The sequence below is a fragment of the Sinocyclocheilus anshuiensis genome, unplaced genomic scaffold (assembly GCF_001515605.1).
Source record: "Sinocyclocheilus anshuiensis isolate Anshui unplaced genomic scaffold, SAMN03320099.WGS_v1.1 scaffold2129, whole genome shotgun sequence".
Classification (NCBI taxonomy): domain Eukaryota; kingdom Metazoa; phylum Chordata; class Actinopteri; order Cypriniformes; family Cyprinidae; genus Sinocyclocheilus; species Sinocyclocheilus anshuiensis.
Window position 1 is genome coordinate 1112520 of NW_015552540.1, and position 17742 is coordinate 1130261.

The window sequence follows — 17742 nt, forward strand, 5'->3', positions numbered from 1 at the left end:
TTTTGACAGTGACATTGTTGGCGGATCTGCTGAGGACACACGGAGAGGTAGGCACTATAGGCTCTCATGTTTTTATGTCTTAAGAGATGTATAGCACAGAAAATAAATACAACTGGAATTTAATATGATAGACTTAAGTTATTTATTTGCAACGGTCAACAAATTCATCAGTAGCCTACTTACAGGCTATTTCAAAGTCTGACTCAAATTTTTTTTTTTTTAATATCACTAGCGGTCAATGAAATGTAATGGTATGCTGTTCCCGATCTGAGGCCAGATATATTTTAAGTTGTTTTGAATATCTTACAGATGGCTTTTCATAAAACAAAACTCGTTTGGCTAGGTCACAAAGATAGCCTACAGATATGTAATGTATAAAGGAGCTGTTTTTGAAAATGTCTTCATTTTGAATGTTTCGTGAAAGCTCCTACTTGATGTATGATGTAAAATTACACAGCAATAATATCAAAGTATTGCCATCAGGACACGACTTTATCTGTAATCGTAACTCTGCACTCATAGAAACAAGTTCATTAAAGGTTTTATATTTTCTGTGAGTGTGAGAAGGTTATTGTTCAAGATTTACTTGTGGCACCTATTACTGCCTAATAAAAGTTTCACTGTCACGGTAGCTCTCAGTAATCAGGACTGGAAGACGAGGCAGTATTTGCAGTTAGTTCACCCAAAAATGAAACATATTTAATAATTTAGTCACCCTCGTGACATTCCAAACATGTTTGACTTTCTATATTCTGTGGACCACAAAAGGAGAAGCTTTGAAGAATGTTTGTGCTGCTCTCTGCCCTATAATAAAAGGTGGCCATAAAAGTCAACCATAATGCATTATATCCCAAGTATGTATATATTATTATATTATATTCTGTGGTATATTATTAGTCATTTGATGTCATTTGCTTTCTGTGAGGAATAGCATCAAATGTAGGCTGTAATTCCATGAAAGTCTAAATGTCCCCCTTTTACCTTCATTACATTAAAAAGATCAGCTTGGGCAATCTGTTATAAATAATTGCTGATGTGTTCCATGGAGAAAAGAAAGTCATACAGGTTCAAAAGACATGAAGGTGGGTGTGATGATCACACATTAAAATACACATAGAATTTACATTTTTTGGTGAACTGTCCCTCTAAGCCAGTGGTTGTCAACCTTTTTTTCAACTGGGCCGCACTATGGGCCAAGTGCAAGTCTCACGGGCCGCACGCATATCATTTACATATTATGTCACCAATACAAACCAACCAGATTTATAATAGCCTATTATAGCCTAAATATTATGATATCTAATCGATTACATTCATTGAAATAAATAAATAAATAATTATACTCACCATTAATAAAACACCTGATGCTGTCGGGAGCGGACCAATTTTGTGAAATTCAGCTCGAAAAGGAGTAAAACAGCAAAATGAAATTGCGATTGTAAATTGCAGTCTGTAAGACGCGCACGGAAGCGCACTTGACGCGCGACATTGCAGAAAATGTGCGTTCACAAATGTAGCCTATGTTGATCAAAATATGGAAAGCACTTTCGAATTTAATAATCTGAGGTTCTCTCCAGAGATGTTTTGCCCCTTTTCTGCATTTAAGGATGATTGCTGCATAGTATGGGTGTTTCCTTTTGCCTGACCTAGAGCCCTGCATTTCAGCCCGGGCCCGACGGTCCCCGACTTTTTTACGCCCCTAGGGCCGGGCTTCGGGACAATTTTAACATCATACCCTTACGAAAAATAAGTTTATTCAAGTGTGCTATTAGTATGCTTCTTTTAAACTAAAAATAGGAAAGTATACTTTTAGTCTACTTTTTATGTACTTCTCAGAAATGGGCTTTATGTACTTCTCAGAAATATACTTAAAATGACATTTAAGTATACTTGACATACTTAGAAAAAGTCTAAATATATTTTAGCTATAATTGTGCTCCTAGAATCCGTGTTTTCATTGTTATACTGTAGGGGGCGCTAGTACACATCTTCTGTACAGAATTTCCAAAAAACACAAGTGAAGAAGAAACCGAAACAACAGATGCTTCCACATGTAATCTAGCAGATCATCAGACATAAAACAGCATCAAAACTGTGTAACGTTACGGAATAAAATGTCGACCAATGAAGAGGTAATAATAACTGTTTTACTTTAGTTTACTACTGTTATACTTAAAATTATACTTTTATATACTAGAAAGTGGGCCAATTTAGTCCCAAGGAGTATTGAAATAGTACACTTACAAGTAAGAAAGCGCATCATGTTTGTTTTCTTTATTTTATAAAAGTACAACGTTTTGTTGATAATGTGAGTGCACACAAATAAAAGTAGAGCCTTTACAGTTACGAATGATGTATTACTCTTACCTTTATGAGCAAAAATTACGGCGTAGGCCTATCCACTGAAAAAAATGCAAGTAATTGCACTGGGTAGTTAAGACGCGGGCCGGGCATCGGGCTTGTTTTAGACTTCTCCTTATTTTTATATTGTAGACATCCATCAGTGATGAAAAAAAAATAATAATTCTACCGCGACTGTCAAGAGCGGCTCGACGGTGTTTAGTGTCCAGCAGCAGCAGTATGTATGGTGCGTGCCGTCAGCGCAGCTGAACAGATCTGTGTTCAAATGCACGCAATAGGCTTAATTTTGCCTCAAAGCATCGGCAAAAGTAATTACCATAAATGTGTCAGGGGGAAATAGTAAGGAGATACTGGAATTATTTACTAATCAACTAGTGATTTCTGAGTCGGTGGTTTTCTAAATTAACTTAATAAAAAAAACGAAACGAAATATAATCACTTTGACATTACATACAAAACTGAACTATTTTAATAGCTGAAACAGTAGTACAAGCTATTTTGGGAGAAGTCTGTTTTGGGGCAGGGCCTATATTTGAGGCCCGTGCAGAGCTCTAGCCTGAACATCTTCAAGTGAGTGGCGGGGCAAACCGAAAGTTGATGCCGAAAGTCGAGCGCTCTCTTACCTTCACTGCTGCGACTACTCTTGTTTGTATGTGTTCCTTCGCTAGCATTTTCCACATTTCGTTTTTCTCCCTTAATAACAAATGTGTCCATTCTGATGCTCAATTTTGCCAAACTAATGGCTGATGATGACTATTTGAATTGAATTCTGCCAAAGTGCGCGCTTGTAAGTGTTCGATGCGTAACGTTAATTACGTGAGTACAGGTCTGAAAATAATATATGAAAAACAAAATTATTTTATATAACAAAAACATTATAGCTTATATTTGTATAGTACAATTTTAAATTAATGTAAAAACTAAAATGAATTGTAAAACTGAAAGTTATTTTTTTAAATTGTGTTCAGCATGGTGGGCCGCATTTGAATTCATGACGGGCCGCGGGTTGAGAACCACTGCTCTAAGCAAACTTGTGCAATGGCCAAACTCGTCGCTTCAGTTTGGCAATGTTGACCTATATACCATGGGTTAAGATAAGACAAATCATTATAAATCATCATTATGCATTTTTTTAAATAATAATTATAAAATAAATTATCCTCATAATAAATTCATTTTTTTCTGCAATTTGAAATATATTTTCTTAAAAATATCTGTAAATAGTCAGGGGAAATGTTTAATATTAACCTAATATGTTTGCATATTTTGATGGATTTTCTTACAAAAAATACACAAAAACTATTAACATGTGCCCCTCACATTCACAGAAAGCAATGTAACTTCCTAAGTATTTGATCACCTAATAAAAATTGTGCACAGTTTGCTAGATACAGAGGGTGATCATCTTTCACACCAACTCATTTTACCCCACATTCCCAATGGCCCAATGAATTGCAAGTTTCACTCACACTGTTTGTGGGTTTGATCAAATCACTATAAGCAGTGTCACACTTTTGCTTACGGTGGTTTCTCAAGTTTCACTGAAATGTAGACCATTGTTGTAGAAAAATATGTTGAGTGCGCTAATATTCTCAATGATATTTTGCCGCTGAAGTTCAGTGTTACACATGCCATTAAAATAAACACAGCCTCTGTGTTGTTTTTATACATGGACTTACTCCAGAAGTAAATTAGTTGCCTTGGGTGTTCTTCTATAGGCTTTGAAGCAGATATCTTTTCTTTACACCCACATTCGTTGATAGAACAAGTACTCTACATTTTGCCTGTCAACCCAGTATTAGGTATGATAAATATCAAGCCCTTTCTCCACTGTAACTCATGGCTGTAATTTAACAGAGGTAAGAGAAGCCAAACTACCAGGCCAGCAGAAATGTGATTTATTGTGCTGGACGTACCTTGAACCTGACACTTATATTGGTATGGCAGTTAAAAACTGCAGTTTGTATCTGTTTTAGCTTGTATACCCAGACATGAGCTTTCGGCCTTAACTAAGTTATTAACCAGAACATGAGTGGATGACACAATTACAGCCTGTAAAATTTGACTGTTTGATGTGGAGCTTGCACGAAAATATCATTGGATGGGTGCAGTTGATCCTCTGTATCTCATGTGTTGCCTTGTGTCAGTGTGTATCAATGAATGTTCACACCTATCTGTCAGCGGTGAACTGGAGCGCAAGTCTGTATGTGTGTGTTTTAGTGTTACATGCATCTTGGTGTGTGTGTGTGTGTGTGTGAACATAAAGCGTCTTTTTGTCTGTGGGTTTGGATGAAGACCTCTTCCTCTCCTCCTGTCTGAGTATAGTCAGGTTGCAGTGTAGGTGTGAATGTGGCACCTGTGTGCTGTAATCCTGTTGTGTGGGCTTCCCATGCTTCCCATCGGTCAAAGAGCCTCAGCCTTCATCACTGACACACACGAGGGCCTGGAGTTCAAGGCATGTTCATGTTTCGCTGTTCTTTAATCATCCATTCTGCCAATTCTGTCTATTACTTCTGCACATTTCTACATCATCCTTGTCGATCTTGTTGTGCTTGATTGGCCACTGATTGGCAGATCTCTGTGATGATGAGATGATATATCATGCTTTAGTTTATTTGTCTTACCTGTTGTTCAGGCGTGTTACTGAACTAATTGTGGAATTGTGGTGTCAAAGCCATGATGGTACTCTAGATTTATACAATTGTGGACAGTATTGACAGTATTTTTACTGTATACATACTTAAATATATTGTTCAAGTATCTGTTCTTCTTTAGTGTTATATATTATTTTCATTTTAGGACACTTCATTTACTAAAGCATAATATGTGACTTTTTACTTCACTATTTCACTGTTGTATTTAAAGTACCAGCTTAAAGACCCAAAAGTGATGTTCAATTCATAAATGAATCATTCATTTGAGTCGACTCTTTTAAATAACCCGACTAAACTGGTTCAACGAATATGCATATTTCTCTATTCTATAGTAAACAGTTTGTGAAAAGAGTAGTATGTCCAAATCCACAGTATTTATAAAACAGTAGGCAAAAAGTACCCCACTGACCTACTACTTCCAGCAAGATTCTGAAGTGTCTATCCGATGGATACTTTGTTATCCTATGAGGCCACGAGAGAGGATTTGTGAATGGCAGTGAATTGAGGTTGATCAATCACATGACAATGCCAGCATGGTGGCTGTACTATGTCCGGATTATAGAACTTACTTTTTTGATATAATTGTGGACAGTATTGACAGTATTTTTACTGTATACAGTATACTTAAATATATTGTTCAAGTATCTGTTCTTCTTTAGTGTTATATATTATTTTCATTTTAGGACACTTCATTTACTAAAGCATAATATATGACTTTTTACTTCACTATTTCACTGTTGTATTTAAAGTACCAGCTTAAAGACCCAAAAGTGATGTTCAATTCATAAATGAATCATTCATTTGAGTCGACTCTTTTAAATAACCCGACTAAACTGGTTCAACGAATATGCATATTTCTCTATTCTATAGTAAACAGTTTGTGAAAAGAGTAGTATGTCCAAATCCACAGTATTTATAAAACAGTAGGCAAAAAGTAACCCACTGACCTACTACTTCCAGCAAGATTCTGAAGTGTCTATCCGATGGATACTTTGTTATCCTATGAGGCCACGAGAGAGGATTTGTGAATGGCAGTGAATTGAGGTTGATCAATCACATGACAATGCCAGCATGGTGGCTGTACTATGTCCGGATTATAGAACTTACTTTTTTGATATTTTACAAATTTTTGGATGCATATGGTGATTAATTAGTGAATTCACCTGATCTGATTGCAGCAGTCAACAATTAATTGATTCATCCAGTTGGAGTACAGTAAGTCTCCTCAGATCACTGATTTGATCTCTCATCTCTCAGTTGCAGTTCCAGTTGTCTCTGTATCCTCTTTTTACTCACGTCACATGTATTATTTCAATCTTCTATTTTATCAATAAAAACCTTTGATACAAAGGTTCCTTTTTCTTCTTTGATCTTGAGCTCTTCTTGGATGTAGACCTTTTATGAAAGCTTCCTTTACGATTTCTCCCTGCTCACATGGAACCACTCTAAACATACATAACATCTCATCACCCCTCACTCTGTGCTGTAGAGGACAACACCTAATTGTTCCAGAGTTTATGTGTCTTACTCTCCTCTTCCTCAACAACCTTCTCCTGGCAAGCTCTCTAACATCAGGCCCCTCTGCTCACTCGAGAGCGTCTGGTCATCCAGCTCTAATAAAATAAATGGGGCTGGACTTACATTTACCACTATTTTTCTCTGCGCCTGTTTTGATTGTACACATCTGCCCTGCAGGTGTCTACACTCCTTCCTCTGCCTTATAAAACCTTGGCAGTTATGGGAACAGGGGCATGTTTCTACATGTGAAAGGCCCCTCTGATGAATAGTTACTTGAATAGGGGGGAAATTACAGGACAGAGCATTCTTCAGTTGCTAGGGATTGAAGTAAGACTTGTACATTAAATCCTACCCTGAGCTGGTATTTGTCTGTTTGTGTTTGCCCTTTTTTCCATCCAGTCTAGCATGACAAATAATTGAGTGCACACTTCCAAAATCTTTTATTTATACAGTTTTCAGAAGATTTTCATATCCATATGATATATTGTTCAATACCTGGCATCAGTTAGACATGGAAAAAGCTGACTTTAAAATAGTAGTAGCATTAATTCCCATCACAATTATCCCTATCTCATCCTTAGCCTGTTTGCCTGTCAGCAAAGTTAGTATTCGTCTTTCATTGATTTGGTCAGTTTTAAAGAACAGTTGGAATGTGGCAGTTGTGCATCATTAGGTACAGTGTAAATCCAGCAGTTGGTTGAGGTAAAATCACACACTGGCCTATATACAGAAGCAATGAGAGAACAGATGTGCTGCTATAATTCATATGTGCAGCACATTTAATAGTCCATTCAGCCTGTCCATTGCTGCAGAGGGAATGTATGCTAGATTATGTCTTCAAAGAGGTGACAGATTTCATCTAATTGCATATGTTAATCTGGTTTATTTTAAAACATACACAACTGTTCAAAAGTTTAGGGTTGGTAAGATTTTTGTTGTTGTGAAAGGAATTAATACTTTAATTCATCAAGGATACATTAAATTGATCAAAAGTGACATTAAAAAGGCCAAAAAACAACAAGAAAGATATCTGACAGTTTGTTTTGGACGTTTTCTAGACATGCTATCATTTTAGAAACAACATTCACTATAACTAACAGTATTGCAGAATGCTGTTCATAGACTTCAGTTCAGCATTCAACACAATCATCCCTCAACAGCTCATTCACAACCTGGTCCAGCTGGGGCTCAACACTTCGCTGTGCAACTGGCTGTTGGACTTTCTGACTGGAAGACCTCAGGCAGTACGGGTCGGCAGCAACACATCCAGCACCATCACACTGAACACTGGGGCCCCCCAAGGATGTGTGCTGAGCCCCCTCCTCTTCACTCTGCTGACCCACGACTGCACACCGTCACACAACTCCAACCTCTTCATTAAGTTTGCGGATGACACGACTGTAGTGGGTCTCATTAGCAACAGAGATGAGACAAACTATAGGAGCGAGGTGAGCCGCCTGGCCGGGTGGTGCAGTGACAACAATCTCTCTCTGAATGTGGAGAAGACGAAGGAGATTGTTGTTGACTTCAGGAGAGTGCGCACTCAGCATGCTCCTCTGTCCGTCAATGGTGTGACTGTGGAGAGGGTGAGCAGCACCAAGTTCCTGGGTGTGCACATCACAGAGGATCTCTCCTGGACTGACAACACCACAGCACTGGCCAAAAAAGCACAGCAGCGTCTCTACTTCTTCCGCAAACTAAGAAGAGCCAGAGCCCCGGCCCCCATCATGTACACCTTCTACAGAGGCACCATCGAGAGCATTCTGACGAGCTGCATCACTGTGTGGTATGGTGCCTGCAACGCATCCTGCCGCAAATTATATCTGCACTGTTGTTTACTTCACTGGTTTGCACTCTATCTGCCGTGTGCTGCTTTATATATATATATTTTTTTTATATATTTTTTTACATTTTACCTTATTTGTATATTTGTATAGTTGTATTTTATATTTAATCTGTATATCTGTATTTATGTTCTACTGTTAGTGTTATCTGTATGCACCAAGGGTCTGAGAGTAACGCAATTTCAATTCTCTGTGTGTATGTGCTGTACATGTGGAAGAATTGACAATAAAGCAGACTTGACTTGACTTGACTTGACTATTGTTGCCCTCTTTCTTTCTCTATCCAGCAGTGCACTACTTGAGTCAGTATGAATGGTCCCTTCAGTCCCAGGCGGGAACCAGGACCTGACCTCTCCTGTCTGCACCAGTACAACGAGTGGCTAGCGTGTAGGCATGAGTCCAGTCTACTGCCCATGAAAGAAGATCTGGCCACCTGGCTTAACAGAATCCTTGGTAAGAAAACCATGAAAGAAGATCTGGCCATCTGGCTTAACAGAATCCTTGGTAAGAAAATAAAAGCATGTTCATATTTGCATAAGCATTAGTGATTTGTAAACTAATGACCTTAAAAGTAAAGATCACCCAAAAGTGATACTTCAGTCATCATTTTCTCACCCTCAAGTCATTTCAAGACTGTATGACTTTATTTCTTCTGTGGAACACAAAAAAATATTGGTTATAAAAAATATTTAACCAAACCACATTGGTCACCATTGACTTACAGTGTATGGGGGAAAAACATTTCTCAAAATATCCACCACCAGCAACAAGGATGGAGAAGTACCTGGATATGGACAATCCTTCATGTAGGAGTGTAGTTAACCAGAAGTGGCTGATTGTAGTAAAAACTTAATCTAATTAGGGCAACACTGAGTCTTTTCAGCAACCATAAATTGCATTTGGCAGTTTAACACATGGAAACTTCTAACTACAGCTCAAGTGTGTCAAGGAAATGTGAATTGGAAATCACCAGCCCACTTATTTTATTATCAGTCATGGTTCTAGGAAAAGACAGTGCCTGTGCTTCTCAAATGCTATTTTCTGTATGTGTTTTGCATTTCAGCTCTTCTGCCGTATCATCATTTAAGATAGTTTTCTGTTAAATCTTCTTGCGAACAAGGACACATGTCTATATATCTCAAGGTTAACATTTTCCCCATTCCCATTGCTGATTAAATCCTGTACAAGCCAACAAATAAGGATTATTCTGTCTGCCTATCAGATCAGGAATATCATCGTGTTTACAGACAGTCATTTTAATAGAATTCCCTTAATTCCTCTCCATCTTGGATCAATGGCACATGCCCTGATAAAAGCCCAAAGCAGGAATTGCCTTTCTCAAAAGGATATGAGTGTCTTATACGTGTCCCTATGTGTCTTGACTTATGTTATTTGTTGTCAGAACCTCTTAATACTACTGGGGGCTGAAGAGGCTTGATGACAGCAACACACAACATATAAAAAGGTCAAAACACCACAAAACCCTTAAGCCAACAGGCTGGTGGTTCCTAAATATACAGTAGAGACACAACAACCTGAGAAATGAGATGAGACGTGATACATCAGAGTTGTTGTTGTTTTCACCAAAGAAGCTGATGAGGGATTTCTCTTATTAACACACGCTTCTCTTCCTCAACTCTTCCTGTTCCTGTTGATCTCAGGGCAGCGTTATGACTCTGTGGTTTGCAGACAGCAGGAGAACTCTTTGTTTCCTTACACACTTCTCTCCCGCTCTATGCTAATGACCAGCCCCAGTCATTCTGCACATCAGGATTTCTGTTTTTGTTGTGGTTTCCCTCCGCCGTGGCCTCCTGTGTTCCCCCTCCCCAGGCCCCCTACTCCCCCTTCACCGTGATGGTAAGCTCCGGTACCACTGCTGTGTTTGAAACTGTATGTACTTAACACCCAGGCCTCAGGAATGTGTCTGCACAGCCGTGAGAATCTCAGAGCGAGTGTACTTAGAGGATTTTTTGGGGCATCTTCAAGTTGCCTTAGGTAGTGAAAGAACAATAAATAAATGATGGAGAAGAGTATTTGTATGGAAGGTAAAACAACAACCATGAAAATTGTAGAGAAATGTATGTAAGCCTAAGTGTCAATATGTATTTTATAGCCACCAGTTCATTCACTATAATTCATTCAGTGCCTTTATAACATTACTCTTTAGTACTGTATGTTTGTTGATCATTCTTTATCTCTCTCTTAAAGGGGTCATGAACTGCCTTTTTTAAAATTATTTTGTACTGTTCTCTGAGGTCCACATATAATGTTATCAAGATTTTTACATCAAAAAACATAATTTAGAAGTAATAGGCTATTTTCTGTCCTGTTTTTAACCCCCCTCATCAGAACGCTCTGATTGAATAGGTATGGTAGATTGTAGACTTAGAAGTAAACGCCCACTGCTATGATTGGCCAACAGGTGTGTATGTTTGACAGCCTACAACCTTCACAGATGGACGCTGCTGTGATTTAGATTAAAAACGCATAAATACTCATATCAAACGATCTGTAATAACAGACAAAGCAATAGTGATCACATACTAAAAACAGTTTAAATCTTTCTGAAAATCCTGCGTCGAATTGTGCCTTGTTTGTAAATGAATCCACGGTAAAATGAACTGAACAAAGGACCAAGTTCTTACTGACGTGGTCTAGCACTTTATTAAAAATAAAGTTCATGAAATAAAATGTATTGTTTGGTTTCTGTGTTGACCTGCGTTTGCCGCTCTCATCATTTACCTATACTATGTGCATGAATCGGTGGGCGGGGCTAAACAGGCAGCGATGTAGAAGCAGGTGTTGATCTTCTTCTGCAGAGGCAAAGATGTTTAGCCACACTATTACATCATAGAGTTGTACATTCCACAAAGTTTTAGCAGATTGGCTTCAATATAAGCTGTTTTTAGACTAACAAGATAATTTTGAGTTCTGAAACTTACAGGATGTTTTTATAGCACAAAGACCTCTTATATATCAAAAGTTCAATGGAATTCTGATTTCTCAGTTTATGACCCCTTTAATGCTCATTTGTTTCTCTTAACTTTCTGCACAGGTTTGGATATAACAGTGGATAACTTCATGGACAGACTAGACACTGGTGTCGTCCTGTGTCAGCTTGCAGAGGCGCTACAGGAGAAGATGATTCTGTCCAGCAATGGAAAGGTGCTCATAGCATTAAACATTACATTTATGGGTAGTTTGATCAATAATTATGCGCTAATTATTGTGAATTAGTGCTGATAGTGTTTCAAAGTCAGCTGTATTCATGTCACTGCCAGGACTTTAGTCTCACTAATTAGCTGTATGTAAAAAAAAAAAAATAGATAGAAATAAATAGATTCTGCACCCTCCAGAGGTCTCATTTGTCAGCCACATACATCATCGAGGATGTCTCGTTTCAGAAAAGTAGCCATAATAAAATGCACTGTTATTCCTCATGAGGCATGAGTTGCTGGAATTTCTTTCGTACTTTGGAATGTAATGGTTACTTTTCTGAAATAAGGCAGCCTCAGTGACTTATACTACCGACAAATGTGACATCCAGAGGTCTCAGCCTTCGAAATGAGACACAACATATATCACTACTTTCCTGGCAATCTTTCAGCCTCTGACTTTGACCTTCACCTGTGTGTCTGCGTGCTGGTGTTGTGCATCAGGTGCATCAGTATCTGTTTTTCTCAGCTATAGACTTAGAGAGAATAACTAATACTGGCAGGAGAAAGCAAATTTCAAACACATGATGCAGGGCTTATTTTTGAACAATATGTTTTTTTGAAAAATAAATGATCTGGTGTGCTATTTATACTGCAAAATATTCAAATGAGCACATGCTAAGCTAATCAGAGATATATTTCAGTTGGTTTCTTTTGTGTCCCATAGCCCTTTATTCGGCGTGTGATTCGCTGGCGGCCTGATGCAGCTTCTGGATCGTTCTTTGCTCGAGACAATGCAGCTAACTTTCTGTACTGGTGCCGTAAAATCGGAGTGGAGCAGTCACACCTGTTTGAATCTGAAGATCTTGGTGAGTATTCAAATCAGCATCTTATCATGAGATGTTTAAATGTTTTTGTTGAGTATATGTTTTTTAGATATATTCTGTCTTTGTGATTAAGCCGATTAGATTCTTTGGTTTCAATACAAGTGACATGTGCTCATAAGTCTGTGAGGTGATTCACCAACAATCCTGAGAAATCTGACCATGGATTTTAAGCAAAGAAATATCAATGTTTCCCTTGTTCATTTTTACACTTATGAGATCAAGTGAGATTAGACAATAGGCCTTACTTTTGGTCTATGCAGGCTGTTGTCCTGTGGGGCTGTTGCCCTAAAGAACTGCTGAATAGACAAGCAGTATCAATATCTGTGTCACTCCACTGTTCACTGCGTCACACCCTTGGCCCCCGCTGTCCATCACCGTGTGATGAATAATGGAGAGAAAGAGAAGGAAATAGAAATGAAAGGACAGTAGGTCAGGGAGAAAATGGGGAATGGAAAAATAGGGTCAAAGATAGATAATACAATACAATAATAGATAAAAAGAAAAGGAGTGTGCATTGAAAGGTTTTGAGAGGATAGATAAAATAATGTAGCGTTCAAGAATGAGAGTGTTGAGTCGATAACTGTTATAAAAACATCAAAACCCTTTTATCATTCTCCTAGTTTTGGTAGGTTTACAGGTTTGTAGGCCATATTACATTAAGAAGGGGCTGAGAACCCGAGGGACATTTGCAATGCGTCTGCATTGCAAAGGCTCATGGGTTGGGAAGCTCATGCAAACATCTTTTAACGACTTTATGCGGCTGTTGTTAGTTTAGAGGATGAAAATCCTCTACAACGTTTAGTATGGCTATTAACTTTAAGACAAATCATAGCCTTTTTACTCCGTATTTGTGCCTTGTATTCCAATAAAAATATCTAAATATCCTTGAAACAAGATAATTATTTTTCAGAAATGTAAACCAGATTTAGTGAGAATAAAATTCTTTGCTAACAGGGTAAGAAAAATAAATAATAAATAATACATTTATAATAAAATAAGAAATAATCAAATAATTTGAAATAATAAAAAATAAAAATTGGCAAATGTTTTCCTTGTTTTATTATTATTATTATTATTATTATTATTATAAATAATAAATTATTATTTGTCATAGTAAATAATAACTTTTGTCAATGTCAAAGTGTTTAGATATTTTAAAATAAAATGTTGAGTATTATACAGTGGGTACGGAAAGTATTCAGACCCCCTTAAATTTTTATTTTTTTTTTTCAAAAATACTAAGTAAAAACATTTTCCTCAGTAAGATTATGGATACAAACCTGAGGTTACCCTAACAGTCATCTTCATTCACTTTACAGGGTTATAATGCTGTTATTTGAGAACGTTTAATTTTATTTAGCTGAATAGACATATCAAATGTCTGTTTGCTTTGGGAATCTTTGCATGTGTCCATCAAAGCCCTTTTCTTTTGTCCATTGTTACGCCCAGGGTACAGTATATGTTTGAGCTGACATCAGAATCAGAATCAGAAAGAGCTTTATTGCCAAGTATGTTTGCACATACAAGGAATTTGTTATAGTGTCACAAGCTTCCAGTACACGGAGACAACAACAACACACAGATAATAAAAATGAGATGTGAATAAAATACACATGCATAAATAAAACTGATCGTGTTTGAGAAACAAAAAACAGGAAAAACTAACAAAAACAGTACAAACACTGGAGAGCCAAACACTGAGGCTGCCGTCTGCGGCGCCATCGCATTATCCATTCCCATCATAGGCCTCTGAGGATTTTGTTGTGTGAATTACAATATATGTGTTTCACCAGTCCTTCAGAAGCATCCCAGGGATGTGTGCTTGTGTCTCATGCAACTTACGAGAATTGCTTCGAGGTGAGTTCCTTTGATCCTTTAAAGTTGTTTATATCACGTCATCATCCTGTAACCATCTCTCAGTCGGAGCTGAATAAACGTTTCCCTTCAGGTATGGCATTGAGCCGCCTGCGCTGGTCAAGCTCGAGACCGAGACTGAGAAACAGGAAGATGAGTCTTTGTCACCATCCATGTTCTTCGCCTCACCTCTGCCGTCTCCCTCCACCCCACCTGTTCTTTTCCCTCCTGATCCAGAGCCCCCTGCAGTCTCAAACCCCTCATCCATCTCTCCTCCATGTCCTCCTCCAGACACCTCTCCCTCTCCTCCTCTGGCCCCTACCCCTCCCCCAGAGTCCACATCCATCTTCTCTGACTCGAACACCCAGTCAGAACCTCAGCAAACTTCACCAAGTACACCGTCACCCATCAGGACACCCGTCAAATCACCGTCAAACGGCCTTGTGAAGACTAGTGGGAAAAAGAGCAGCGGTAACCTGCTAGATGAGATTGTGAGTATTTTAAGATATACACTGTATGTGGTTTTCCAATCCTTGGTGTACTGGTGCATGACCTCACGCTCATAATCAAAAGCATGTTTTCTTTGTTGCTTTGTTTCAGGTGAGGCAGATATCAGAGGATCCACCATGCAAATGTCCAGTCAAATTCTGCATTGAGAAGCAGCCAAAAGGCCATTATCGTGTTGGAGATAAAGTCCTCTATGTCAGGGTATGTAATGCTCTTTCCACCGCAGATTGCCTTCTTTAGCTGAAGGAAAATGTTATTTGATATTTATTATTGCCCACATTTGTATGGTTTCCATTGAAAGATATGATGCGATATGTAAAATCATGTTTCATTGTTTGTTATAAGCATCAACGTGTCAATAAGCTCTGACGTGCTTTCAATGTTTCTTTAGAAGAACAAATGTTCGTTTTGAACCTGAAAGAACCACAGTTCTTTGTCAAGGCAAAGCCTCATGGGAGCTGGTGTTGCCTGGCAACATGAAGAAAAGGTTCACACCTTTGAATAGGGAAAAAGGAGGTTCAGACTAACAAATGTCTAGGATCGAGGCTGAAAAGTCTGTTCATATATACCAGAACAGAACACAAATAATGCACAAGAAACAACAGAATAATAAAATGCCCAGTCATACTGAAAATATAGAATATAGTTTATATTAAAACACAAAGTGCCTAAAAGCTCATGCATGTTATTTTGTTGAACTTTAAAAAGGCAAATGCATCTAAACCCTACAGGGATTAGCTGAATTGTTAACAGATTTACAACTTTGTCTCATTTGGTACAAACTCATTACATGCCTAATTAAGCATATTGGAATACACTTACTTTATATAACAACCTATTTTTTTTTTTATTTTGACGTTTGTCTTTTAATTGCTTTAGAAACACTAACCAAACATTCGAATTTACATTTATAGATCAAGTCTATGAATACTTGTGTGTAGTCTCTCGGCTGGAGGGGAGAACTTAAAAAACTGATGATTCTATTTAGCAACCAATGATTGTCACCGGGGGTCATCTGAAGCAAGAGTTACAAGGCACCTTTTTAGATCAGATCTGTACTTTCATGATAGCAAAGGTTGCCATACAAGCAGAATTCGTCTATATGCTGGTGACTGATCAAGTCATTAGCAGTGTGAATGTATTCAGAGACTTACAGCCTCGCTTTTGTTGGCTCCACCCCTCCCTCATATGATTTTTCAATCAGACAAATCCTTTAGGGCAACAGTATGTGTGGCTGAGGAAGAAAAGCAGCCGCTTTCCGTCAGAGATCCAATTAGAGAGAGAGGCTTACTGTAGCACTCAAAGAGAAAAAGAAGGGGAGCTTTTAATATCATTTCTCATGTTTTTTTTTCTCGCTCACTTTTGTTGTGATATCCTGAGATAAAACGAAAGAGAAGGAAGATCCATTAGATCATCACAATAGCTGAGCTGTGTAGTAGAAGGGGTGAAGAAGTGGCGAATCATTAAGAAATAGGATTCATGCCATGTCTGTCATTAACAGGGATGTTAATGGGATCATGAATACTTCTCTCTTCATCTCTGACTTGAAAGCACAATTCCATTTTAACACTGTCTGTGGAAAGCTGTTTTGTAGCTTTATCTGACAAATCTCTCCTTTCTAGAGACCCCACATTTACAGTAAATGAAAAACTAATACAAGCGTCACATCCTTTTATAGCACTTTTTATACATTCATGTATTTTGGCTATGCTCTAAGTTTATCTTGCATCTTTAACTGTTCAGTAATTAAGCACATATTCACCATTCATTGCTGCTACAAAAAAGGCAAATTAAGGCTAAAATATGGATCTCATCCAGGTGGATTGAGGAGGGAAGCAGAAAGCAAAACAGACCCACAAGGCCCTGGTGGTCTTGTTTTTGTAGTTTTCTGTAGCTGTTTGATGTGCTTCAAATAGCTTTTACTGTGTGTACAGATTACAGGTAATCTATCTCAGCCATTTCTTTTACCACACATGCACTTCACTAAAATAAAGGTGTGCACATAATATGCAGTTTTTTTAGTACACATACTAGCTGGTTTGAACAGCTCTATCCTACCCAGCGGATGTGTACTGAAATAAGGATATAAAAGCTACATTCTGCCATCTAGCGGTCAGTGTGTTAAAAACAGCACGGCCGCTCTCGACTCTTTCGCATACATTTTTCAGTAGTCGAGGAAAAAGGCTAAAATCAATTTCGCCGTCATCATATGTAATGAGAACGAGATGAGAGGCTGAATGAGTCTTGTAAATGCGAATAATGAGGAAAGAGACTGGAATTTGACTACGGGTTTTTCAGAACAAACATATAGCGTTTAAATAACACGTAATGTAACAATACATTGCCCACTCCATCACTGAATTAGTGCGTAACGTATACTTTCATTCTGCACTGCGGAGTGCGGACTGTTTTATTTACGTACATGTCAGATACCACAAAGGTTTGACTGACGCGGGGTTTTCGTAAACAGACTCCCCCTCCCGCGCGGCTCTCTCGTGTATTTGTTCATTCTCGCTCGCCCTCACCTCCTCTGTCAGCCCTGACATTTTAATCTGCTTGAAAACAGCTGAGACTGATCAAACCGCATGGTAATTAGAATTACCCTGCTTGGCAAACGTGCCGCGTGTATATATCCCTCTATTAGGATGCATCAAGCTAAAAGGGTTTGGAGGGGTGGGAGGCACAGAACATATAAATCTGTTTGTATTACCAGAAGCTTAACAGCTTTGTAATGAGAGGGTCAAGACTGATAAGGTGGAGGGAAGGAGGGAATAGATGACTGTCGGTGGCTCAGGGGACAGAGACACATTTCTCTGGAGACGTGACCCTTCCTGTGCTCTCGTTCTCAGTTTCAATGCATTTCTATTTCGTGTTTCTTGTTCTTGATCTGGAGCGGTTGCCGTGGCAATTCTCTCTCTCTCTCTCTCTCTCTCTCTCTCTCTCTCTCTCTCTCTCTCTCTCT

The 17742-nt window shown here is 38.4% G+C and overlaps 1 protein-coding gene across 1 annotated transcript in view; it reads left to right on the forward strand.

Moving 5' to 3' along the window:
- Positions 1-17742, forward strand: part of LOC107663938 (growth arrest-specific protein 2-like) — a 23040-nt gene continuing 5298 nt past the window's right edge. Inside the window, exons 1-7 of the mRNA XM_016454346.1 lie at positions 1-47; positions 8665-8830; positions 11433-11542; positions 12260-12401; positions 14213-14276; positions 14368-14764; positions 14874-14981. Of these exons, the coding sequence (XP_016309832.1) occupies positions 8686-8830; positions 11433-11542; positions 12260-12401; positions 14213-14276; positions 14368-14764; positions 14874-14981 (966 nt within the window). The 5' untranslated portion in view covers positions 1-47; positions 8665-8685. The remainder of the gene's footprint in view (positions 48-8664; positions 8831-11432; positions 11543-12259; positions 12402-14212; positions 14277-14367; positions 14765-14873; positions 14982-17742) is intronic.